Source organism: Hylobates moloch, unplaced genomic scaffold (assembly GCF_009828535.3).
Source record: "Hylobates moloch isolate HMO894 unplaced genomic scaffold, HMol_V3 SCAFFOLD_2, whole genome shotgun sequence".
Taxonomy (NCBI): Eukaryota; Metazoa; Chordata; class Mammalia; order Primates; family Hylobatidae; genus Hylobates; species Hylobates moloch.
The window spans coordinates 43,798,535-43,824,543 of NW_026652277.1; the positions used below are offsets into that span (position 1 = coordinate 43,798,535).

The 26,009-nt window shown below is 37.5% G+C and overlaps 1 protein-coding gene across 11 annotated transcripts in view; it reads left to right on the forward strand.

The window, feature by feature from the left end:
- Positions 1–26,009, forward strand: part of FAM13A (family with sequence similarity 13 member A) — a 394,397-nt gene that overhangs the window by 270,270 nt on the left and 98,118 nt on the right. For 4 of the 11 annotated variants that reach the window (XM_032141373.2, XM_032141536.2, XM_032141456.2 and 1 more), the window contains exon 1: positions 17,414–17,748. The exons of the other annotated variants lie outside the window; for them this stretch is intronic. In XM_032141373.2, the coding sequence (XP_031997264.1) occupies positions 17,720–17,748 (29 nt within the window). In that variant the 5' untranslated portion in view covers positions 17,414–17,719. Of the gene's footprint in view, positions 1–17,413; positions 17,749–26,009 lie in introns of those variants that run through there. 11 annotated transcript variants of the gene reach the window in all.

The window sequence follows — 26,009 nt, forward strand, 5'->3', positions numbered from 1 at the left end:
TCCGCCTCCCGGGTTCAAACGGTTCTCCTGCCGCAGCCTCCGGAGTAGCTGGGATTACAGGCACATGCTACCATGCCTGGCTAATTTTTGTATTTCTAGTAAAGACAGGGTTTCACCATGTTGGTCAGGCTGGTCTTGAACTCCTGACCTTGTGATCGGCCCGGCTCAGCCTCCCAAAGTGCTGGGATTACAGGCGTGAGCCACCGTACCTGTTGTCTTTTCAATTTTTTGATAGTGTCCTTTGAAGCACAAAATTTTTAATTTTGATTAAGTCCAATTAATCTATTATTTTCTTGTTTATAATGTTGATGTCACATCTAATAAACTGTTGCATAATGTAAGATCATGAAGATTTACATCTGAGTTTTTTTCTAAGAGTTTTATAGTTTTAGTTCTTACATTTAGGTCTTTGATCCATTTTGAGTTAGTTTTTACATATGCTGTATAGTATGAGTCTAGTTTCATTCTTTTGCATGTGTATATCCAGTTGTCCCAGCACCATTTGCTGAAAATAATATTATTTTCCCATGGAATTGGTGTTTTGGCCCTTTTGTCAAAAATCTGAACCTAATTTTTCAAAAAACTAATTTAGGATGCTCACTCTTCTCCCTCCCACCTTCATTTTCTGAGAACATTAACTTTCAATTCAATAGAGATATGAGCATGGTTTAGGTCTACAAAATATAATAGCACAGTCCAGAGGTTTTTATTTTTTTTTCAAGCAGCAATCAGGAAAGACTGCTCTTATCCTCCTACCTCCCAAATCTGCCAACATACTCACATCTGCATCCTTATACTCTGCCTTCTCTTCCATTACAGTGGATGAGCTGAACCTGCACCTCTCTAGGATCATGTATGTGTATTCTCATATGTGTACTCTGAGTCTCATTCCCTCTCGCTCAAGGGCTATGTTGGAGGCTACCTCCCTCCTTTATGTCATCACTTTCCCCTTTTTTTCTAGACTAGTCCCATCAGCAAAGCAATATGCAATAAATAGCTCTCAACATTTTTGTAATCCCTCTCTAGAAACCATATCTCTCTTCTCCATTGGAGCAAATCTCTGATAAAGGATTTTATGTACTTGCTGTCTTTATATCCTTTCCTCTCATTCTTCAACCCACACACCACTTAATGTGTTCTTGTTAAGAACAGCAACCTCCATCATGGAAAATCCAAAGGTCAGTCTACTGTTCTCATCTTACTCTATCTCTCAGCACTATTTGACCCAACTGATCACTCCTTTTTGAAGCACTTTCTTCACTTTGCTTGATGTAACGTTACAGTCTCCTGGTTTTTCTCTGGCCTTCCTAGATATCTTTTCTTAGTCTCTTTTGTATAAGCTTTCTTCTTTTCAAGACTTCTCAAATTTAGAGAACCCCAAGTCTCAGTCCTCTGATGTCCTCTCAACCTATACTCATTCCTGGGTGCTTTCATTCAGTTCTGCGATTTTAAACACTGTCTTTACTCATAAGCCTCCAAAAATTATACTTCTAGCTCTAGCCTCTTCATTATATTCCAGGTAGTTGTATCCAGTTGGCAAGACCAGCTACTTAATTTGTTCTCCCCATCCTCCACCCCCCAGGACAATGTTAGGGGGCAGATTTAACAATTATTAAAAATGTTAAGATGTTGACAGCAAAGCATAGGGCCCTTCTGAGTAAGGGCTCTGTGAGACTGCACTTTTCTTTTTTTGTTTTTTCTCGCTATGTTGACCAGGCTGGTCTCAAACTCCTGGCCTCAAGTGATCCTCCCACCTCAGCCTCCCAAAGTACTGGGATTACAGGCGTGAGCCACTGTGCCCAGCCAAAACTGCACATCTTATATGCCCCTGCCAGTTGAACAAGTCCACTTCAATATTTAACAAGCATCTCACATTCAATCTACACACAATAGAATTCCTAATTTACACTCCTAATTTGCATATTTTTCCTTTGTCTATTGACTGTCTATTCCATGAGATTGTAAGCTCCATAAAGGCAGGAACTTCAATTTTATTTACTCCTCTCTACACTCTATTGCCTTAAAGAGTACCTGTTGAATAAATAAATAGATGTGTGCTTGACTTTTAAAAATAATGTTTGGCTTTTATTTTTATAAATCTGGAATAACTAACAGGCTATTTTATAAATAATTGCTGTTAGATCTATAACCCATACCAGGTGGATTACATATTTAAACATAAATATAAAATAGCAAAAGTATTGAAAGACAATATGGGTATATATGTTATAATGGAGCTGGAAAGGAGTTTCTAAGTGTAGAGTTAAAAAAAGAGGTTTTACAGTGTAACATTTTTAGAATTCTGAATGTCAAAAATAAAGCAAAAGCCCAGGAATAAAATAAATAACATGATGATAAGAGTATTTGCATTATGTAGAGAGAGCATTTAATATTCTTTATATAGAGAGAACACAAGTAAAACAATTAAAAAAACACAAACAAGGGAAAAATGAAAAAATGCTGTGAACAGGAAATTCACAACAGTAGAAGTAAGTATAATCTCACTAATAATCAGAGAAATTTAATCTGCAACTATAAGGAGCTGCATCTTCTGATGTTTATGAGCATAGAAGGAAATAAACACTTACTAGCTGCAGGTAAAAGTGCAAGTACTGCAGTGAAATTTGTCATTATTTATCAAACAGCTAAAAATGTGTATTTTCTTTTTATTTTTTTTTTTTGAGACGGAGTCTTGCTCTGTCGCCCAGGCTGGAGTGCAGTGGCGCAATCTAGGCTCACTGCAAGCTCCGCCTCCCGGGTTCACGCCATTCTCCTGCCTCAGACTCCCGAGTAGCTGGGACTACAGGTGCCTGCCACAACGCCCAGCTAATTTTTTTGTATTTTTTAGTAGAGACGGGGTTTCACCGTGGTCTCGATCTCCTGACCTCATGATCCTCCCACCTCGGCCTCCCAAAGTGGTGGGATTACAGGCGTGAGCCACCGCGCCCGGCCAAAATGTGTATTTTCTTTTACACTCATTAATTATCCTAGGAAATTATTCTACAGATATCATTCTCAATGTGCTGAAAGATAGAGCTTCAAAATTTTTGTTCATGGCACTTTTATTTTAGCACTTCTTTTCAATATTCAATGCTTAATAATATGGAGTCATAAAATAAGCTGTTACAAATTATATTTTGCTGCACAACAGCAGTCTTCAAAACTTTTGTTTCAAGCCCCTTTGGTATATTGTTATGCTTAGGTATATCCGTGGGGGATTAGGTTTCAGGACCTCCCTTGGGTACTGAAATTCATGGACAACTTAAGTCCCTGATATAAATGACATATTTGCATATAACCTATGCACATCTTTCTGCATACTTTAAATCATCTCTAGATTACTTATAATACCTAATACAATGTAAATGCTATTTAAAGAGTTGTATTGTTTAGGGAATAATGACAAGAAAAGAAAGTCTGTGCATGTTCAATAAAGAAGCATTTTTTTCCCAAATATTATTGATCTTAAGTTGGTTGAATCCATAGATGTGGAACCCATGGACACAAAAGGCCGACTATATTCTTAAATGTTACTGAGAACACAAAGAAATTTCATTTATTTGGGCTAAATCTATTGACATATAGATATAACTGAAAAAGAAAGAGTTTTAATATGTATTTATCACTAGTTAAAAATAATCATTTTAACATAAATTTGTTTTGTTTTGTTTTGCTTTTTGTTTTGTTTTGAGACGGAGTTTCCCTCTTGTTGCCCAGGCTGGAGTGCAATGGCGTGATCTTGGCTCACCGCAACCTCCGCCTCCCAGGCTCAAGCGATTCTCCTGCCTCAGCCTCCCAAGTAGCTGGGATTACAGGCGTGTGCCACCACTCCTGGCTAATTTTTTTGTATTTTTGGTAGAGACGGGGTTTCTCCATATTAGTCAGGCTGGTCTCGAACTCCCAACCTCAGGTGATCTGCCTGCCTCGGCCTCCCAAAGTGCTGGGATTATAGGCGTGAGCCACCGCACCCAGCAAAAGCTGACTGTATTCTTAAACGTTACTGAGAACACAAAGAAATTTCATTTATATGGGCTATATCTATTGACATATAGATATAACTGAAAAATAAGCAGTTTTAATATGTATTTATCACTAGTTAAAAATAATCATTTTGGTCAGGCGCAGTGGCTCACACCTGTAATCCTAGCACTTTGGGAGGCCGAGGTGGGTGGATCACCTGAGGTCTGGAGTTCAAGACCAGCCTGACCAACATGGGAGAAACCCCGTCTCTACTAAAAATACAAAATTAGCCAGGCGCGGTGGCGCATGCCTGTAATCCCAGCTACTCAGGGGGCTGAGGCAGGAGAATCACTTAAACCCGGGAGGCAGAGGTTGTGGTGAGTGGAGATCGTGCCATTGCACTCCAGCCTGGGCAACAAGAGTGAAACTTCGTTTCAAAAAAGTAAAATAAAAATAATCATCATTTTAACATAATTTTTTTTTCTTGAGACGGAGTCTCACCTGTCGCCCAGGCTGGAGTGCAGTGGCACAATCTCGGCCCTCTGCAACCTCCACTTCCTAGGTTCAAGTGATTCTCCTGCCTTGGCCTCCCAAATAGCTGGGATTACAAACACCCGCCACAATGCCTGGCTAATTGTTGTATTTTTAGTAGAGATGGGGTTTCACCATGTTGGTCAGGCTGGTCTCAAACTCCCGACCTCAGGTGATCCACCCACCTCAGCCTCCCAAAATTCTGGGATTACAGGCATGAGCCACTGCACCTGGACCATTTATTAAATATAACTACATTTTTTTAATGAAAAAGAGTGAGAAGATCTCATTGTTTTACATTTTTGCCAAGCTCTAACAACTGGCTTAATATTAATAGAAGACAGCTGGATTCTCATATCTGCTTCTGCATTAAATCTGTTGCCATGTTTTAGAAAGCTTGACTGTACATTCATAAATGAATCACAGTGAAAAAAGTAGATGACGTCTTAGTATTACTATGACAATTTTTATACCTTGAAGATCCTCCCAAGAGAGTCTCAAGAATCTCCAAGGGTACTTGGGCCATAATTTGAGAATTTCTGCTATACAGTATAACCACTAAAAATACTTTTAAGGACTAGAAATGTCATAGAAATGTATTACTGACTACTAAATGAAAAATAGTGTTACAAAACAGTACATATTGTGTAATCTTTTTTATTGTGGTAATGTATATATAACAAAATTTACCATTTTAATCATTTTAAGTATACAGTTCAGTAGTATTAAGTACATTCACATTGTCCTATCTTTTATATATGAATTTTTTACAATGAAAGAATATAGAATTTTGTTAAACACTGGATATGGAAGCAATGGGATTGTGTTTAACTTTAATCTTGTCTGTATTTTTAAATTTTTTCTGCAATGAGCATATACTGTATAATTTATAATGCAAAAAAAAATTTTGTTTTAAGTCAAGGATGGATGACAGATGCTTCAAGGAGGAAGTGTTAATTGTCATGTTTTAGAGAAATTATGTAGAGCAGGGGTCCCCAACCCCCAGGCCATGGACTGGTACAGGTCCATGGCCTATTACGAACCAGGCCACACTAGGAGGTGAGTGGCAGGTGAGTGAGTGAAGCCTCATCTTTATTTACAGCCTCTCCCCACCACTAGCACTACTGCCTGAGCTCCGCCTCCTGTCAGACCAACAGCTGCATTAAATTCTCATAGGAATGCGAAACCTATTGTGAACTACACATGCAAGGGATCTAGGTTGCACGTTCCTTATGAGAATCTAATGCCTGATGATCTGTCACTGTCTCCCATCTCCCCCAGATGGGACAATCTAGTTGCAGGAAAACAAACTCAGGGCTCCCACTGATTCTACATTATGATGAATTGTATAATTATTTCACTATATATTACAGTGCAATAATAATAGAAATAAACTGCCCAATAAATGTAATCACTTGAATCGTCCTGAAACTACCCACCCCCTAGTCTGTGGAGAAGTTGTCCTCCATTAAACCAGTCCCTGGTGGCAAAAAGGTTGGGGACCACTGATGCAGAGTGACAACTGAGCTGCTTTTTGACTTGCAATTGTGACTTCAGTTGTTCAGGAGGATAAAATCCTCTGAATGGAGAAATCAGAATAGGCATGAGAAGCTGAGAAAGGATGAGTTTTGTTTTGATGGATGGGTATGAGCTAGGGAGGATATTCCAGGCTAGGAGAAAGACCTGAACAAAAAATAGTGATGGGAAAGCAGGGCACGATAGGGAGCAAAGTGGTTCATTCAGCTGGGCCCCCAGTCCATGTGTGTGTCTTTAGAGGAGGAGAATACCAGGCCTGCTGAGCATGTGTGGAATTTAGATTTTACACTGTAGGCTATGAAAAGCAATCAAAGCTTTGTGACATGATTAAAGCAGTATTTGGGGAGATCAATTCTGTACAATCTGAATTTAAGGTGAACAAGACCAAAATAAGTAAAATTCACTAGGAAAAAAAAGCTATAATGCAGAGGTTAATACAAATTTAAATGCGGGAAAGGGAGGGTGAAGGGGAATGGAAGAGAACAGTGGTGGTAATAGACTAATGGACAGGGAAGGAAGAGAGAGATAATAGTATTTCATTTAAACTTTTATTAACAAAGTATTCATTCAGGTATCACTTGGTTTGGCCAAATTCTGTACTATTTGTTTAATAGACAGTGATTTGAAGTCTAGGATGATATTATTTCCAGAGATATTTACAGCTGTTAAAATTATTTCACTAGACTTTTTAAAATTTTAAAATTGGATTGATTTGTTTTAAAGTTGTCTTCTTAAAGTAGTATTTTGGAGAATTATTGTGGAATTATCACTTGTTTTAATGCATTTTTTTCTACTTAGTATTTTTATTGTATATATTTAGAGTGTAAAACATGATGTTTTGATATGCATAGTGAAATACTTAGTGCAATGCATTTTCTTTATTTAAATAGTGAGTTAATTTCAGTGCCTCTTTGGGGATTCACTAGTTTTATTGGCTTGCTTCATTAATTTATGTCTAGCTTATTTCCTAATTTATTTGAAATCTTCTTTTTTCCACTTATATATTTCTTCACCAAAATTCAATGAGGAAAAACAGATTCTTGGTTTCAAATTCTAATAATGCTCTATACATGAATGACACTAAGAAAAGATAATATAAACATATAAACAATTATTTGATGCACTGAGTCTAATTTTCTGAAATGGATTTTTTTTTTCTTTTTTTTTTTGCCAGGCATGGTGGCTCACACCTATAATCCCAGCACTTTGGGAGGCTGAGGCAGGAGGACCACTTGAGCGAAGGAGTTTGAGATCAACTTAGGCAACATAGTGAGACTTTATCTCTACAAAAAAAGTAAAAAAAAAAAAAAAAAAAAAAAGCCAGGCCTGGTGGTGTGCACCTGTAGAGCCAGCTACTTGGGAGCCTGAGGTGGGAAATTGCTTGAGTCTGGGAGATGGAGGTCTCAGTGAGGCCTGGGTGACAGAGTGAGACTCTGTCTCATAAAATTAAATTAAATTAATAAAATAAGTAAATAAATTGGATTTTTTTTTTAAGACGGAGTCTCACTCTATTACCCAGGCTGGAGTGCAGTGGTGTGATCTCAGCGCACTGCAAACTTTGCTTCCCAGGTTCAAGCGATTCTCTTCCCTTAGCCTTCGGAGTAGCTAGGATTACAGGCACCCACCAGCACACCTGACTAGTTTTTATATTTTTAGTAGAGATGGGGTTTCACCATGTTGACCAGGCTGGTCTCGAACTCCTGACCTCAGGTGATCCGCCTGCCTCAGTCTCCTAAAGTGCTGGGATTACAGGCATGAGCCACCATGTTCAGTCTTGGATTTTTATGTGGAAGTTTTAAATATTTTGTTTTGTTTTGTTTTTGTTTTTGTTTTTAAATCAGATCATCTAAAATGCAGTTGGAGTTTGACACTTTAAGGACTAATACTGTAATTTTTTAAATAGGACCTATTCTTTTTTTAATACTTTGATTTTTCAAAAGAAAATGTTTAGTGAACAAAATAAGGCAGAAGTCTTTAACTCACTGAGGTGCTATTCATTACTTATTTGTTTTTTAAGTTCCAGGTAGATGTGCAGGGTGTGCAGGTTTACATAGGTAAACGTATGCCATGGTGGTTTGCTGCACCTGTCAACCCATCACCTACGTATTAAGCCCCGCGTACATTAGCTGTTTTTTCTGATGCACTCCCTCCCTCCAACAGGCCCCAGTGTATGTTGTTCTGCTCCCAGTGTCCATGTGTTCTCTTCGTTCAGCCCCACTTATACGTGAGAATATTTGGTATTTGATTTTCTGTTTCTGCATTAGTTTTCTATGGATAATGGCTTCCAGCTCCATCCATGTCCCTAAAAAGGACATGATCTTGTTCCTTTTTACGACTGCATAGCATTCCATGGAGTATGTATACCACATTTTATTTATCCAGTCTATCATTGATGGGCATTTGGGTTCATTCCGTGTCTTTGCTATCGTGAATAGTGCTGTGGTGAACATACATGTGCATGTATCTTTATAATAGAATGATTTATATTTTGAGGTGTATATACCCACTAATGGTATTGCTGAGTCAAATGGTATTTCTTTTCTAGATCTTTGAGGAATCACCACACTGTCTTCCACAATGATTGAACTAGTTTACATTTCCACCAACAGTGGAAATGTGTTCTTTTTTCCTTAACCTTGCCAGCCTCTGTTGTTTCTTGACTTTTTAGTAATTGCTATTCTGACTGGCATGAGATGGTATCTCATTGTGGTTTTGATTTGCATTTCTCTAATGATGAGTGATGTTGAGCTTTTTTTCATGTTTGTTGGCCACATAAACGTCTTCTTTTGAGTAGTGTCTGTTCATGTCCTTTGCCCACTTTTTAATGGGGTTGGTTTTTTTCTTGTAAATTTGTTTAAGTTCCTCGTAGACTCGATATTAGACCTTTGTCAGTTGGTTGTTTGTATCCTCTCTGATTTCTCTGAGCAGTGGTTTGTACTTCTCTTTGAAGAGGTCCTTCATTTCCCTTGTTAGCTATATTCCTGGACTTATTCTTGATAACACAAACAATTATTACTTCCCCTTATTTTTATTTTAAATATATTTTCACTTATTTATTTACAGGGTCAATTCAAATAAAAACACTTCACTTGGTGTTAAAGCAAATTAATGTTACCAGCCAGTATATTGACATTAAGAGATTTTTATGCTTGCGCTTGGTATTTCATGTCTCAGGAATATGAAGAGTTATTTTATGTTTTATAGACATAGAATCAGCCAGTCAGTTACCATATCACACTAAATAATTTTGACACGTCTCTAAGGAAGCCCTGCTAAAGCCTGCTTCTCCGCTGTCAGGAAATATCATTTAACAAGGTGAAAGTTCACGGGGACAATTTAAGGCAGCTGATCTCAGGTGTGGTAGCAGCTGTTGTGCGGGATGTGACTTATTTTATGAGAACAGAAACACTATTATCTGGACTCCCACGGGAGATTTGGAGAAAGTCATGCCCAGAGAGTCCCATTCCAGGAAAATGTGCTTGAAGCACTTATTTATTGGCAATAATCACTAACTGAAAGTCCATCTGGCAAAACTGTGGATTTTTCCCTGTCCCAGAAAGTTGAGGAACAATTACATAAGTTGTCTCGAAAATTTTATTTTTAACCACTTTTTATGGAGAATTTTATAGTCCCTCAGTTCTTACAAGAAATTCACTTTAAAAAAAAAAGCATCCACATGAATTTCTATACAACTTTGCTACTTCATGTACCATGAATAAGTGCTTGTCTTTTGATTTGAAATCAGTACTTCATCTTTTTGGGGAATGTTTTGAATTTATTTTCTGTGTTTGAAATGTTGGAGCCAGTTAGTTGGTGAAGAAGGGAACCCTGAATCATGCACTTCCAGCTGTGGAGGCCTTTAAACCCCACCTCTCTTAGCAGCTCTTCCCTCCCGTCTTCACTGACAGCTTGACAAGATTTTAGAATCCAAATGAATGAACACTGTGAGCCATTTGGGAGTCCAGCAAGCCTACTCAGATAGATTTTGATGAAGTAAGCCCATATCAGTTTTAAAAGCAAGATACATCATCAGAATTAAAGAGGGGTGTCTTTGGAAAAACAATGATATAATTTCTATCTCTATGGGATATTTTTCTTCTGCAATCTTATATAGACTGGATAAATCTAATAAATAAATAAGGAAACACATTAAATTATGATGATTTTATTGTTTTTATTTTGGTCTTCAGTAATGCAAGCATATTTATTTCACTGTTACTCGAGAAAATAGTAGTACCTAACTAGAAATCCATTATTCCTACTAGCCTCAGCTTGAGTGTCACTATTTGCTTTCTAAAACCAGCTTTTTATATGGTTTTGTAATTATTCCTTAAGAAATACTTGAGCTTCCTTACATAAAACAACTCACATACCACCTGTTATTGCCATATATTAGTTTTTTAAAGAGGAATACAATTAAAAATACAATTTAAAACTTGATTTTCCATCTGTTTTTTCTTTGCACCTTCCTCTTTCCTCTAACACCCCACCTGCACGACGTCCTTCCCCCACTTCAACTGGCTCCTGCCACTCAGTAGCAGAAGAAGTTTGTTATGGTCCAGTGTATGCCTCAGTGTTCAGCCATTATGTAAGACTGTGTAGCCATTATTGAATATATATATATACACACACACACACATATAAATATAAACCTCTGGTGAGAAGAAAGGATCCTTTATTTCCCATATCCAACTAACAATATGTGTATTAGTAAGTAAGGATAATACTTTATTATCTTGAGGGGCTACTGAATGGTGGAAAAGGTATGGACACTGGCATTTAGATACTGGCTCCATGTCAGCCACTTACTAGCTGAGCATTCACATTAATTGACTTCTTCATTTCCACATCTGTTAAAATGAGCACAGCATAAATTCACAGTAAATACTTGCTGCTTTACCTACACACACTCTTCTGGTTTCTTCTCCCTTTTTTATTGACGTTTTGTTGTTGGTGGTAATGATGATGATATTGTCCTATAAGCCCAGAAATCCACTAGTGTTTTAACACAGTTTGCTGGAAAACTAGTTTACTCAGGATCTTGTATAACAACACCAGAATATCTAAATTATATGTGCACTAAAAATCTTGGCTTCATGATTCTAAATAACTCATGTTAGATTTAGTCCTTACCATTTATAAATACCATGTATCTTTTGGAGGGCATTGTTCCTTGGTGTGTTTTACAAAGATTGACAAGAATATGAGGAAGAACTCTTGCCTGAGACTCACTCTGTCACCTAGGCTGGAGTGCAGTGGCACAATCATGGCTCACTGCAGCTTCAACTTCCTGGGCTGAAGCGATCCTTCCACCTCAGCCTCCCAAGCAGCTGAGACCACAGGCACATACCACCATACCTTGCTAATTTTCTTTTTTGTAGGGATGAGATCTCACTATGTTGCTTAGGCTAGAAGGACCTTCTTATCAAACTTGTAAAATAAATTATTTTAATATATTATTATATCTTAGGAAATAAACCTATCTGATTTTAAAACAATATCTGAAAATACATTACTGTGGCCAAGAAATATTCTTGGTTCTTTGGTTGTTTTCACTTGATATTGAAATTAAAAGAAACACAGCCACATGGTTTTTGTTGCTCTTGATAGGACAAGAGCAAATGCAGATATTGCCAAACACTTGGAATCTGCTGAAGAAGTTATGTAAGAAAATTAGAAATCTGCTAGCCAGCTAAAACGTGGAAAAGGAAATTGACAACCTAGGAGAAACTGGATAATGTAGAATGCTTAAAAGGTTTCAGAAGTTTTGGATAGAATCTTACTTTTAGCACATCTGTGATTGCACATCAGTGTATAACCCAGGTAGTTTATTCCTTAAGCCAGTTATTTGTTAGTATTATTTTTCATTTGAACCTACATGTGGCATCCAGTTTATCTTATGTGTAGCCCTACAGTAGAAAGTGTTTAAAAGTGGGTAGAATATTGCTTGATAAGTTTAAATCTAATAAAAGGAGCTATACTTCAGAATCTATAGAAGAGTAATTGATGTATCCATTAATTCATTCTGCACTTGAGTGTTCTGCATTAGGGCTGCAGGAAAGATACAGTTCCTGTTGTGGAAAACTTGCATTCCAAAAGGAAGATAATATATACAGTAGATTCAAATAATAATAAAACTGTACAGGAAAAAAAGATAAATATCATCATCAATACAAAGGGCTGTATGACTTTAAAAGGTCAAGAGATTTCTTTGGCCAAACATAGTGGCTCACACCTATAATCCCAACACTTTGAGAGGCCAAGGTGAGAGGACTGCTTGAGCCCAGGAGTTCAAGACCAGCCTGGGCAACATAGTAAGAACCCCATCTCTACAAAAAATAAATTATCCAGGCATTTTAGCATGCACCTGTGGTCTCAGCTACTCAGGAGGCTGAAGTGGGAGGCACACGTGAGCCCAGGAGGTAAAGGCTGCAGTGAGCTGTGATGGTGCCTGCCATTACACTCCAACCTGGACAACAGAGAGAGACCCTGTCTCAAAAACAAACAAACAAAGATTTCTTTCAATTAGCCTAGACCTAAAGTATAGGTAGGATTTTTCCTGAAAGGAATGAAATGGGAAAATATTCCAGACAGAGGGAACAGCATGAGCAAATATTTAGGATAGAAAAATTCAGGGCAGATTTGAAAATAGTGACCCAGGCATGTCTGGAGTTGTTTCCTCAGGGGAGGTTTAAGCAGCTGAACTGGAGAGGCAAATTGGGGTTAATAGGTGGAATGTTCTAGTCATCATATTAAAAGGATTGGGGTTCATGTAAGAGGTGGTTGGGAGCTATTGAAGATTTTGAGTACAAAAATGAGTTACCAAATCACAAGCATGGTAGGAAGTTGACTAATAGTGAAATATGTGCTATGGTGGCAGAAAGAATATTTTGAACGTTATCCTAAGAGTAAGATAACCTAGGCAGATTGATTAAAGAAACATGACAGGTCAATCAATAGATTTGGTTGAGGGTAGGAGAGGAGAGGGAGGAGTAAAGATGACTCATGGTTTGAATCTGATTCACAAAGGGAATAATTACATCATTATCAAGAAGGGCCAGGAGGAAGAGAAATGTGGAGATCAGATGATATGAAGTCTTGAATGTTTGATTGGATTGATAATACTAACAACTATTGAGCACTTAACTATTTGCCAGGCACTATTCTATGTATTTTACATGCATGGCCTCATTTATTCCTCAGAGCAGCCTCAGAGCTTTTAAACAACCTGCCCAAGTTTGCACTGCCTGTCAGGGGCGAAGTCAGGATCCAGCCCCCAGAGGTGTAATTCCAGCGCCCAATTTATTGAATGCGTGTATTGAATGGTTTTGGGCTTGGAGGCAGGGCTAAACGAGGAGGAAAGACAGATGAAATAAAAGGCGAATGTTGATCAGGAATGTTTGGTGAATTCCCAAGAAAGATCACAGAGAACCAAAGACTTTCAGAAAACTGAAGGTGAGTGTTTCAGAAAAGTCAAGAGTAGGAGAGGATCTAAGAAAAGGCATTTGGATTTAGTGGTCAAGAGACCCTTGATGGCCTTAAAAGCAGTTTTGGAAAAGTGGTAAAGGTCGAAGTCCATTGGCATGGGATGGAGGAATAAGTAATTTATGAGGAAGTGGAGGCAGCAGAGATAGATTTGGGGGAAGTCTGTAAGTGGGAAGGAAGAGGGAAATAGCTCTGCAGCACCAGAGGGTAGGACTGCTGAGAAGCACTTTCTAATACTGAGGGACACTCACTTGGTTGCCTGTTAGAAGGGAGGAGAAGTGAGTAGCGAGGGGCAGATTTAAGATGTAGGAGAGACCAGGCTTCTTCCAGAGGAAGGAGAAAATGATGAGATCCAATATACAGATAAGAGGCTTGAGACCTATATGTGAGGACCCTTTCTCCTAAACCAAGAGGAAGTCAAAAAGAGTCAGGCAAGATGTGTGTTGGAGTGGGAACGGGGTGGTAGGTGGAGCAGAGAGGACCAAAGGCACTCGCTTATATTTGACGATCTTGATTGTCTCGGTCAATTGGCAGGTGAAATAATTAGTGAGTGAGAGAGGTTCTGTTTTGTGGTACTGGAGAAGATTTGAAGCAGGAATGCAGTGAACAGTCAAAGATAATAAAAAAGGTTGTAACACAGTATTGTGGTTCAAACTAAGTTTAAGTATTATGAATTTTTAGTATAACTAGTTACCAAGTTATGAGATTTTCTTTTGCAATTGTTAGCACTCTGGCAATAGACAGCCCAGATGGCAGGACTTATAAAGGGGGAAGAAGTGGAAGATGCTAGGGAGCCCATTTTAGAAATAACTAAATGCTCAGGAGGGTCAGGAATGGGCTTTTTTTTTTTTTTTTTTACCCTATGTGCCAGTTGGTTTGATTGCAGGCTATCCTCTGTGGACATCACAAAACAGTTGGAGCTGAACAGAGAGCTAAGTGAAAAGGCAGAGGAATGGGAGAGGGAGAAGTAGTGGGGGTTAAGAGGGATGCACATTAAGGGGCTCAGTGAAAGGGAAATGTAGCCAGGGAAATGCAGTTGAAATACCGTGTTTGAAAAATTAGAAGTGACAGAGGTCATGAATGGCACTCCCACTCCCTAACTATGCACTGACAAGAGGATGTTAGAAATAGAAATAAGAAAGGTATTTAAGTGATCAAGAACTCTGGCAGTGGCTGGGGTAGAGAGAAGGGGCTGCAATCAGGTACAAATTCAGAAACGATTATCAAATAATGCCCCCAAAATAGATCAAAAACCATAAAAAGGAGGAATTGTTATAAATGATGGAGACTGGAAAAAGCATGTAGTTATGGAGTTACAGCATTAATTAATTTTTTAAAAAAACATTGACATTTTATGTAATGTGGCATGTTAGAGGAATGTTGACAGGGCAACTTAATTTATTAAGAAATATATGTGAAATCTAATATTAAATGTAAATTGCAACTCAGTTTAACATATTTTGAATGTATTGAGTGTTGTAGTTCAACTTAACACTTTTTTTAATGCTGGGTCCTTTATTATTGAGCTTTTATGTCTGTTTTAGCCAGGTAGTATTAATGTGCTATAAAATTCAGAAAGGACAAAATAATATTTCTGTCACTTGGATGTCAACTATTTCTGAAAATATTTGTATAAGAGATTTAAAACATTCATGCCAGGCATGGTGGCTCACGCCTGTAATCTCAGCACTTTGGGAGTCTGAGGCAGGTGGATCATTTGAGGTCAGGAGTTCGAGACCAGCCTGACCAACATGGTGAAACCCCATCTCTACTAAAAATACAAAAATTAGCGGGGGCGTGGTGGTGAGCACCTGTAATCCCAGCTACTCAGGAGGCTAAGACAGGAGAATCACTTGAACCTGGGAGGTGGTGATTGCAGAGAGCTGAGATCACGCCACTGCACTCCAGCCTGGGTGACAGAACAAGATTCCATCTCAAAAAAAAAAAAAAAAAAATTCACACAGAATAGAGTCAGCACTGTGGTTCCACAGTTCCTCTATATAGCAACAAGTTCCAGAGTAGACAGGAGAAATCCCGAATCCAGTTTCTGTTCTGACACTACCTTTCCATGTCAATTTGAACAGGTTATTTTCTAGTACCAAGTTTACTCATCAATAAAATAGATATTATGATGTATAATGGTGATTTTCTACCTCAAGCAGCTATTTAAAGTGTTAAGCTTAGGCCTGTAATCCCAGCACTTTGGGAGGCCGAGGTGGGCGGATCACCTGAGGTCAGGAGTTCGAGACCACCCTGGCCAACATGGTGAAACCCTGTCTCTACTAAAAACACAAAAATTAGCCAGGTATGGTGGCGGGCACCTGTAATTCCAGCTACTCGGGAGGCTGAGGAAGGAGAATCACTGGAACCCAGGAGGCGGATGTTGCAGTAAGCCGAGATTGTGCCACAGCACCCCAGCCTGGGTGACAGAGCAAGACTCCATCTCAAAAATAAATAAATAAATAAATAAATAAATAAATAAATAAATAAATAAATAATAAAGTGTTACGCAAGAGTTAAAGTCATTTTTTAAAATAAAAACGGTATGCAAATATATGGAACTAAGTTATGTTACTAGAAAATCAAATTAGAATTTGTAAATCTAGAATCAAAAAAGTATAGACAATTTCAGTTGAAATAAGTTTGGGGTTAAATCAACTCCTTTTGTTTTAAAAGGCTGATTTTGGTTACTGATAGTTTATCATTATGTATGATGACAGTTTTAGGATGGCAAATCTATTTTCATAAACACAGATTATTTAGTCAGACAATGAAAATGTTTTTATTAGCAGGTATAGCAAAGAAAAGCAGATGCCTTATAATAAATAGGACCTTGTGTTCTAAATTCAGAATTATGAGTGGTCTGTATAAAATTGGGGAAAAATTACAGGGGAAGGGGATACCTCATGCCTACAAGCCCTCACTGTTTCTGAATGTCATGTTCCTTCTACTACTAGAAGCGATGGTCTGGACTATGTTGTAATTTTTTACAACTCATGATGTGAAAAAAATATCATGTAAATGTGTTTCTGCTATTTTTCTTTAAATGTATAAAATCTATGGATTAGGAATTATGTTCCTAAAAATAACCCTGTGGTATTCCACACCAGAGAAGAAGTTATAAGGGGAAGGTGATAATTAACAAATATTTAGAAGACTTTATGGAAAAACTGATTTTGTGTTACCTATAAAAAAATAAAAATAAAAAGCAACACCCTCCAAAATGCTGTTGATGTTCATGGAGAAAAATAACTGTGTAAACACATTCAGTTTTATAAGAATAAAATGCAGAAATAGTAAGTTGAAAGAATTTTCATGAGAGTGGATTCTGATCCCTTAAGAACTTGGGCAGAGACTTAGGGCACGTATCCTCCCCAGAAGTGGAGCTACGTGCCCTGGGTGATGTCACCAGCGACTAGTAACCACCGCAGTGTAAACAAACATCAGCAGGAAATACATGTGGGTAGGGCAAGGGTCTAGAGGCATGCTTTCCTTCTAGAAAAGTCTCACGCTTTCAAGGCTAGTGTTTTTGTTTTGTTTTGTTTTGTTTTGTTTCGTTTTAAGGAAGAAAGGGGACGCAACATAACTCTCGCCTACTGCTACAGAAACCTTTAGTTTCGTGGGCAGTGTCTTTCCTTGACAAATGGAATCCTTGCTGGCAGTCTCTGTAATGTTGAGAAGTACAGGACTCTTGGCTCTTGCTGCAGTTATTGGTTGCTTGCCCCAGACTGAAAATCTTGTCTGTGGAACTGCTCGGAGGAAAGTTTCAAGTTACCAGAACTAGGCAAGCCCACTGAGGAGCAGGAGCAGGAGGAGAGAAGGAGGAGGAGGAAGAGGAGGAGGAGGGACCATTGAGGAGCAGAAGGAGTAGGGTGCGGGGGAGGAGGAGGAGCGCCTTTAGTGCTGCAGCAGCTGCTGCTCTGATTGGCCCGGTGGTTCAGCTGCTTCCCTGGAACAAAAGGTCAAAGTGGACTGCAGTGTAAATGTAGAGAAGCAGCCGATAAAATAGCATTGCCTGAAGAAGTTTGGAGGCTGAGAGCAGCAGTAGACTGGCCAACTGCAGAGCAAGTTGTTTCTCCAGCCGTGCGGTGCAACCTCATGCCCCCAACCCAGCTTAGCCACTGTAAGAAGACGTTCACTGTACAGACGACCAAACTTGCCGTGGAAGAGACAGTTGTGAGATTCCCTTGCAAATTCACATACGAGAATGGCTTGTGAAATCATGCCTCTGCAAAGGTAGTATTCATTCCTATTTTATTTTATTTTTCTATGTGTTTTTTGAGTGGTATCAAGCCATATAACTTTGCCAGTACTTGGCATCTTTTAGTAACATGCTGCAAAGTGTGTAGAGTCCATTGTACATATGGTTCCTCCCTAAGAACAGAAAAATTTAAATATTATACTGCTCTTTTACTGACATGTTGCCCAACTTCTCTTTTTCACTTGATTCTTGTATTTCGTTATATCCTTCTCTGAATGGAAATGAATATAAGAAAATACCTTTGAAATCTGAAGAAAAACATAGACTGAGAAGTATAATGAGCGAGTTTATAATAAAAACTGAATCAGCTTATTAGCAGTGTTTCTGCTAAGGCTATTTTAAAGGATGTTGATAGGCTGAAGACCTTTTGAAAATGCATCACAAGATTCTTCTCTTCTGGAGTTCAGATCTAGGCAAGGATTTTCCATGAATAAGTACATCATAATATGTGAGAATAAATGTTAAGGATAGCATTTCCCCTTCAGTAATTCCAGACAGGTTTATTACACAAATAGCATTTTTTAAAACTGCTTGGTAAGAATGATTGAGCGCACGACTGTTTTTGTTCCTTCATGACTATAATATAGATTGTGGGGCTGGGGGGAGCGAAGGAGTTATACCAACGCAGAGAAAGGTAAATTTAAACAAAGGGGCTTATGAAAAAGAACACTGTTAGTGAACTAAGAAGTGAAGAATGTAGGCATGGAGAGGGCCTCAGGGCTGCCTAAGGTCACATTTTAGGATTTTAAACATTACTTTTGCTAATCATATTGTCCTATTTCAACTTCAACTGCTTTACATACAGTGGCATCTCATTCCATAGAAATATTTCATTTAGGAAAACTATAGAAGGTTTTATTAGTAAAAAAAAATTTTGAATCAAATAGTAAATGCGGTTTATTTAAGGATTAAAAAAACTAGACAAAAACTAATTTCATTTTTAAAAACCATACCACAAATATTTCAGTGGATGTTTTTGTTTTAGCAATGAAAAGCAAGGTTTAAAACATTATTTGCAAAATAGTTTGTACAGATACTTACAGGGAGATAAAACAGTATAGTCATTTTTCCTTCACTGTACTAACAAGGACACTGTCATGGGAACCTGATGGGGGTGTCCAAAGAGTTCCTTTTGTAAAAATTAAGAATCCAAGGGAGCAGAAAGTGGTTTACAAATATATCTAAAATTTTTCTATGTGAACTCAGTGAAAATGTCCACATGCTTAAAGCTTGTGAGAACCTAAAACACTTTGTGGAGTCTTAATTTGTCTCCAACTTTAAAGTTGGAGACATTTTTCCCCTTATAATGACATCAGTTCTTAAGGGTTTTAAGCGAATTGTATTCTAGATAAGAATATTGGCTACTACTGAACTCTGTAATAGCAAGCCACTTGATGCTATAATAACTGTGAAGAAGAAAATAGATCTTTATACTGTTAAAACATTGTTTAGGCAGTCAAAACGATTAAAGGTAAAATAAAACCATCATTATTTCCTGGAAATTATTTCGTATTTTTAGTCATGATTAATGAACCTAGTAGGAATAAATGCAGGAATAATTTGAATTTGCATTCAAGAATGTTGAGTTGCTACTTTTGTTTCTTTGCATTACCATTCTGAAGAGCGCTGTTTTGTGCATTCACTGCCGCAATGTTTACCCAGCTCTTAGAGTTTAATTTGACTGATTTCCCTGCAATCTTTACTGCCAGCCTGTACCTACCTTTGATTATAAACCTCCTGAAGGTAAGGACCAGGTTTGTGCGGTTGTCTTTGTTAAGCGTGCCTTATGAATTTAAGCATTTATGTAGGAAACTTTCCCGCCCTTACGTGTAATTGTTCCTTCAAATCCCAGTTTGATATTTTGGCTATTGATTTCTGTGACTCTCATGGTAATGATGACTATTGATGACTCTCCCCACAGTTATGGGCCTGAAGCAGGAAGGTTCCAGACCCTTAGCAGTATTCTTGGAATGAGTGCTTTGTTCCATTCTGTTTAAGAGCACCAAGGGATAGAAACTACATTGAAACTGGATGTGTAAAAGAATAGCTTTAAATAGCAGCTAAAGAAATTCATGCTCACTGTTTGTATTTAGCAGAGAGTTCAATGCTTCTCATACTTTGAGTGCATGAGAATTACCTAAGGAACTTATTTTTAAAATCAAATCCTTCCTGTTGCCCTCCTTCCCTAGACTCACTGCATCCAAATCTGGAAGTAGCAGGGAGAGTATCTGCATTTTAACAAGCTTCCTAAATCTAATGCAGATGGTCCACCCGTAGAGAAACACTGATCTAAATTCTAGTTAATGATTATAGCACGTATAAACCTAGTGACAGCTGGCATATATAGGAATCTAGCATTATACTACTCAACATCTCCAAATAGCATATTTAATATCTGACCTTATGTGAGGATTTTTTCATAATTGGTGCTTTCATTTCCTGAATTGTCAGTTTTACCTATTAAAACAAAACATACTTAGAGTGTTGTTTAATATTTTCTCTTTGACTGAACACTACTCTACTGCCAGTGATCCTAAGGTAATTAAGACACAGCTCTCCTTCAAAGAGGTCACATGCTAGTTAGGATGCAGACACATTACCAGACAATTACAGTACCATGTGGTGAATTCAGTAATACACAGTATGATTAGCATAGTAATAATAGACATGTGCCTAGATGGATAATATTATCCTGTGTATTGTTTAACCCTGTGTAAGTGTGTGATTTTATTAGGGGCATGTTTGTACCCTAATGTCTACTTAACTTACAGTTTTCATAAATGCCTCTTTAGCCTTTCTTGGCATATTTTGAGAGCATATAGAAGATATGTTGTTACTGCTTATCTGTAGCCAAGATGAGAATAACAGATAAGGTCAAACACTAAAAATGAAATAAAATGTGTCTTGCTATCTGTTTATTACTGAATGTTATTGGCAGAGTTTCCAGGATGGAGTTGGCTGTTTAGAAACTCATGATCTTTAGAAAAAACATGGCAGAGGCTGAATATTTAAATCACAACCTTCTGTAAAATCCTCAGTTCTTAATGATTCACTACATGGCTTAAAGACAGGATCTTATTAACTATCTCTATTGAGATAATTAAACAGTCCCACTTATTTTTTAAAATACTAAAATATTTACATACTACTTATAGCTAATAATGAAACTCAACATAGTGTATCAACTTATATGGATATTCTTACCATCTGAAAAAGTTCCTTGAGAAAAATAAAATAGTATCAGAAATAAAGGGAGAAACTATATTAAACTAAGAATTGAAATATAAGTTTTCTCAGGTGACTAAATTTACCTTCTGTCACTAATGAGATAATCTGTTTTGTCAGATCTCAGGCTTAGTTTGTACCACAGGCTCTTTGTACAATTCGTATTTCATTGAGTTTTCTTCCCCTTGGATATTGTGGGTCTCTAGGTGGGGATCTCTATTTTATGTACAGAAAGACTCAAGCAGGCTAAGATACAAAATTTTAACTCTGAGTCATATCTATGACAAAACTCTCAACTTTCATTGCAATATTTTAATTTGCTAGACTAACTTTCCAGTAAACTAACTTAATTTATATCCACAAGGAATAATGATGGCAGATGAGATGAAGTTAGGAACCTGTGAGTGCTGATGATTGATGTGGATTCCTTTGATTTCAGTGCATTGACGTCTGCTTTCATGTGTTGGCATCCTGTTCTTTCCTGGGTTTGTCTACCAAAGTGAGAAGCTGAAATCAATCATGTCTATGTAATTATTTTTTTCATGTAGCAAATAATGATATCCAGTGTATACTATCAAATATTTGTTTTATGATGGTGAAGCACATCATAATTCCAAATTGCAATGGCTTTTCTTCAAAAAATACTTAAAGGAAGACGATTAATAAACATGTATTAGTGACCCAACAGCTAAAAGTTTCACTGAAGCTTCTTATCAGTAGAATTCATCAGTTCTTCCTAAGCATTGGTCTTTAGAATATCCTTTTGCCAACATAAACGTTGATAACATGGGGATGATATGGGAGTTCACCAGGGAAGAACCCAGGTAATGTTGGGCCGGCTTGTGAGTTTCTGTGTGGTGTTAGAGAGCCCTCTACTGCTTGTGGAGATGACACCTTTCAGTTAATTTATCTAGAAGTCTGTTTCTCCTAACTTGTTGGCACTCTGGTAGCACTCCTGGCACTGCCCCCTCCCTCCACAAACACAGCCTAGGAGGGAGTTAAAAGCTGCCTCACTTCAAATCTGGGCCAGTGCCTATGGGTTGTATGTCTGAATTTATTCTTCATCACTGTCACTGAGAACAAATAAGATCTCTGTGGGCTCTGTTCTCACATGATGGTTGAATTACCCATGGAGCCCAAATATTTGCTAATTACTCCAAATAAAGAAGATAGCATGAACTAAGGTGAGGATATTTTCAAATTTTAGGATCATCCTGTCTAAACCACTGAAAAAGTAAAGATGTTAGCTATTCAGTACAAACCAGTGGTAAACTTGCCATCAGAAAACATACAGACACTGACAGCTAGCTGGCCATATATGAATTTGAGCAGGTCATTTTCATTGTCTATAAGAGATGATACCACCCAAGGTACTTATTTTATGAGGGAAATTTTGGAGTTAAAGAATGCGATAGGACTAGGCACGGTGGCTCGTGTCTGTAATCCCAGCACTCTGGAAGGCCAAGTCCGGGGGGATCACTGGAGGTCAGGAGTTTGAGACCAGCCTGGCCAACATGGTGAAATCCGTCTCTACTAAAAATACAAAAAGAAAAACAAAACAAAAAAAAGTATCTGGGCATGCTGGCATGCTCCTGTAATCCCAGCTACTTGGGAGGCTGAGGCACAAGAATCACCTGAACCCTGGAGTTAGAGGTTGCAGTGAGCTGAGTTCACTCCACTGCACTCCAGTCTGGGCGACAGAGGAAGACTCTGTCTCAAAAAAAAAACAAAAAGTGATAGTTTCGGTTTTGTGGGTTTTGTTTTGTTTTGTTTTGTTTTGTTTGTTTTGTAAAGGATGAAACTACTCAGATGTAAAGGGTATGTTGCTTTTCTTTTAGTTTTGTCTTCTTATGCTTGCAATACATTTTCATTTCCATCAATGCAAAAGTGCTTAGCACAGTTCAGGTAGTGCTGTATCATTGCAGTGCATTTCATCACATCAATACTGGAAGATGACCTCTGGAATGGTTTGCGGGAAGTACTGTTGAAAATAGAATTGAACCAAATTTCTTGAAACTCTCAAAGCTTTCACCCTGTTTTTCCTGTGAAACTTACATTTGTCTGTGGTGATCAGAATGGATTCCCAATGGAATAGTATGTTCTGTATTAAACATTTTTAATGCACTATTTATTCTTACCGTAACTAAAAATAACTTTTTTTTTTGAGACAGAGTCTTGCTCTGTTGCCCAGGCTGGAGGACGATCTTGGCTCACTGCAACCTCTGCCTCCTAGGTTCAAGCGATTCCCCTGCCTCACCCTCCTGAGTAGCTGGGACTACAGGCATGCACCATCATGCCCAGCTAATTTTTGTATTTTTCGTAGAGACAAGGTTTCACCATGTTGGCCAGGCTAGTCTCAAACTCCTGACCTCAAGTGATCTACCCGCCTCAGCCTCCCAAAATGCTGGGATTACAGGCATGAGCCACCATGGTTGGCTATAGAAATAATGTTTTAATAGCTTTATTAAGATATAATTCACATATCATACAAATATGCAATTCAATAGTTTTGAGTATATTCACAGAGTTGTACAGTTTGCATGTAATCATATCATCAGTTTGCATGTAATCATATCATAGGTAATCTTTTGTGAGTAGTTTCTTGCCCTTGGTATGATGTTTTCAAGATTCATCCATGTTGTGGCATGTATCAATACTCCATTCTTTTTTATGGCTGAATAATATGATATATGGATGTAGCAAATTTTGTTTATCCATTCATCAGTTGATGGACATTTGGGTTATTTCCACCTTTTGGCTGTTATGAATAATGCTGCTATTAACATATGCAAAAGTAACTGTTGAGAATTATGAAAATATAGACTGTATTTTAGAGCCAAACGGATCCCTAGAGATAATCTAAATCATAGCTTCCATTTTCCAGATGACTGAACTCAAACACAGGGAAACAAAATGACTTGCTCAGTGACGTATGTAGAAACAAATGGAAAACACTCTACACACATGTCTAAAGAATAGCCGTTTGTATATGAAGTTGATGATTATGGCATGTATTTGGGATTAATAGTGGAGTTTTCCCCCATTAGAAGCTTAGTAAAGGGAAGAGTCCATTGTCATTCAAAAGATAAAAACTAGCTAACTGGCAGAGGAAACTGGACTCCTGATCTTGCTCCCATTAGCATTGAGCTCTAATATATAGACACTTACCGCACTACAGATTAAAAGTGACTCGGGACAGGGCAGCTTAAGTTGTTTTTATGCTAGGCACGTAGCAGGTACTCAGTAAATACTTGTTGAATTGGACACTACAGAGAAATTTAATGGAAGCATATAAGAACACTATTGTCCACATAATTTCTAAAGCTTTCCGTATACATTTCTAGGAATATTCTTATACTAAAAAATTGTAAGTAATTTACTCACCCTTAGTTATTATATAAGCATTCCAATAGTGCAAAGAAAAAACAATTTGGAACACTACTTCTGTTTACATTGCGGAGTGTTTGATATTTACCTTGAGAAAGAGGAAATAGTTTTTAGTTTATTTCCTAGAGTTACTGTATTCATTAATGCAGTTTAAGGAAAAGGAAGTTCCTATTTTATATGTACATTGAAATAGGAAGGTTTCCTCTTCTGCTTCTTTTTTCTTATATAGTGATAGAGAGGATAAAAGACTATTTTTTAATTATCTGGAATTAATTCTACTTTGGTTTTATTTAAGATAAAGATTTATTCAAAAAAGTTGAATTTACCTTTGATTATTTTTTTTTTAAAAGAACTTGGATTCTCTTATTCCTAGTACAGATAGCAACTACTAATATTTTGTATTTGGAGGAATGTTTTGTCATAGACACTGAGTAGTTTATACACTGGGGATAAACATACTTCTGTCAATGGAAAATGTTAAGAGCAATGTTACATTCAGTCTTCTTTAATTTTTCTAAATAAACATAGTTCAAAATTGAATTTCTAATAAATATTTTAAAGTTTTCAGATTATAATAAACATTTTCAGGTCACACAATGTCTCAGCTGATAGAGATACACTGAAGGAAATTATGACAAGTCCATTTTTACACATAAAAATGGCAGATGAACTTTGTTTTGACCAAGTACACATGAGTACACTTGAAAAATTGTAAATGAATCTTTTGATCTATGTCCTTTTCTTGCAAAGAGATTTGTCTATATTTCTAAATTTAAAATTCCTTTCAAATTTTAAACCATCATTTTAAGATAAGCTCTAAAATAAATTTGACTTCTGATATCAAGTATAGACTTAGAATATTGTTGCTAAACAAATACCGGACTCCAGAACCAAAGTATAGTACGTTATAACCCTTGTGCAAATTATCCTGAAGCCAGATATGGAAATTTATTTTAGTTTTTGCATGAGAAAAGACATGTTAATAGGAAATAGTGGGGCCAGGGGTGGCAAAAATAAAATAGGGGGAAGCCTCGGAAGTTGCTCTTTAAAATTAAGGTGCCAAAGTAACAAAGTGAAAATAATGAGGTGGGGGGATGGCTTAAGACATATGTTTTATAATACCTTTAAAGACCAAGCTCAGGAAAACATGATATCGTCTCATCAAATCTAAGGATAAAACTCAGGAAAGCTGGGTGCGGTGGCTCACATCTGTAATCCCAGTGCTTTGGTGGGCAGAGGCAGGAGGATCGCTGGAAGCCAGGAGTTGGAAACCAGCCTGGGCAACATAGTGAGACTCTGTCTCTACAAAAATTTTTTTAAAATTATCTGCATGGTGGCATATGCCTGTAGTCCTACCTACAAGCTGAGGTAGGAGGGTCACTCTAGCCCAGGAGTTTGAGGCTGCAGTGAGTTATGATCATGCCACTGTACTCCAGCCTAGATGACAGACTAAGACCCTGTTACACTCCCCCCCAAAAAAAAGAATTCGGAAAACTTGAACTTACTAGAAATAAAAATAAAGAATTGAACTAAATAAAGATTTACTCAGATCATATTAAAGGAATGGAACTGAAAGGCTAGAGAAAAAATTGAGCGTTTAGAAAAAAACATAATAGATACCAGT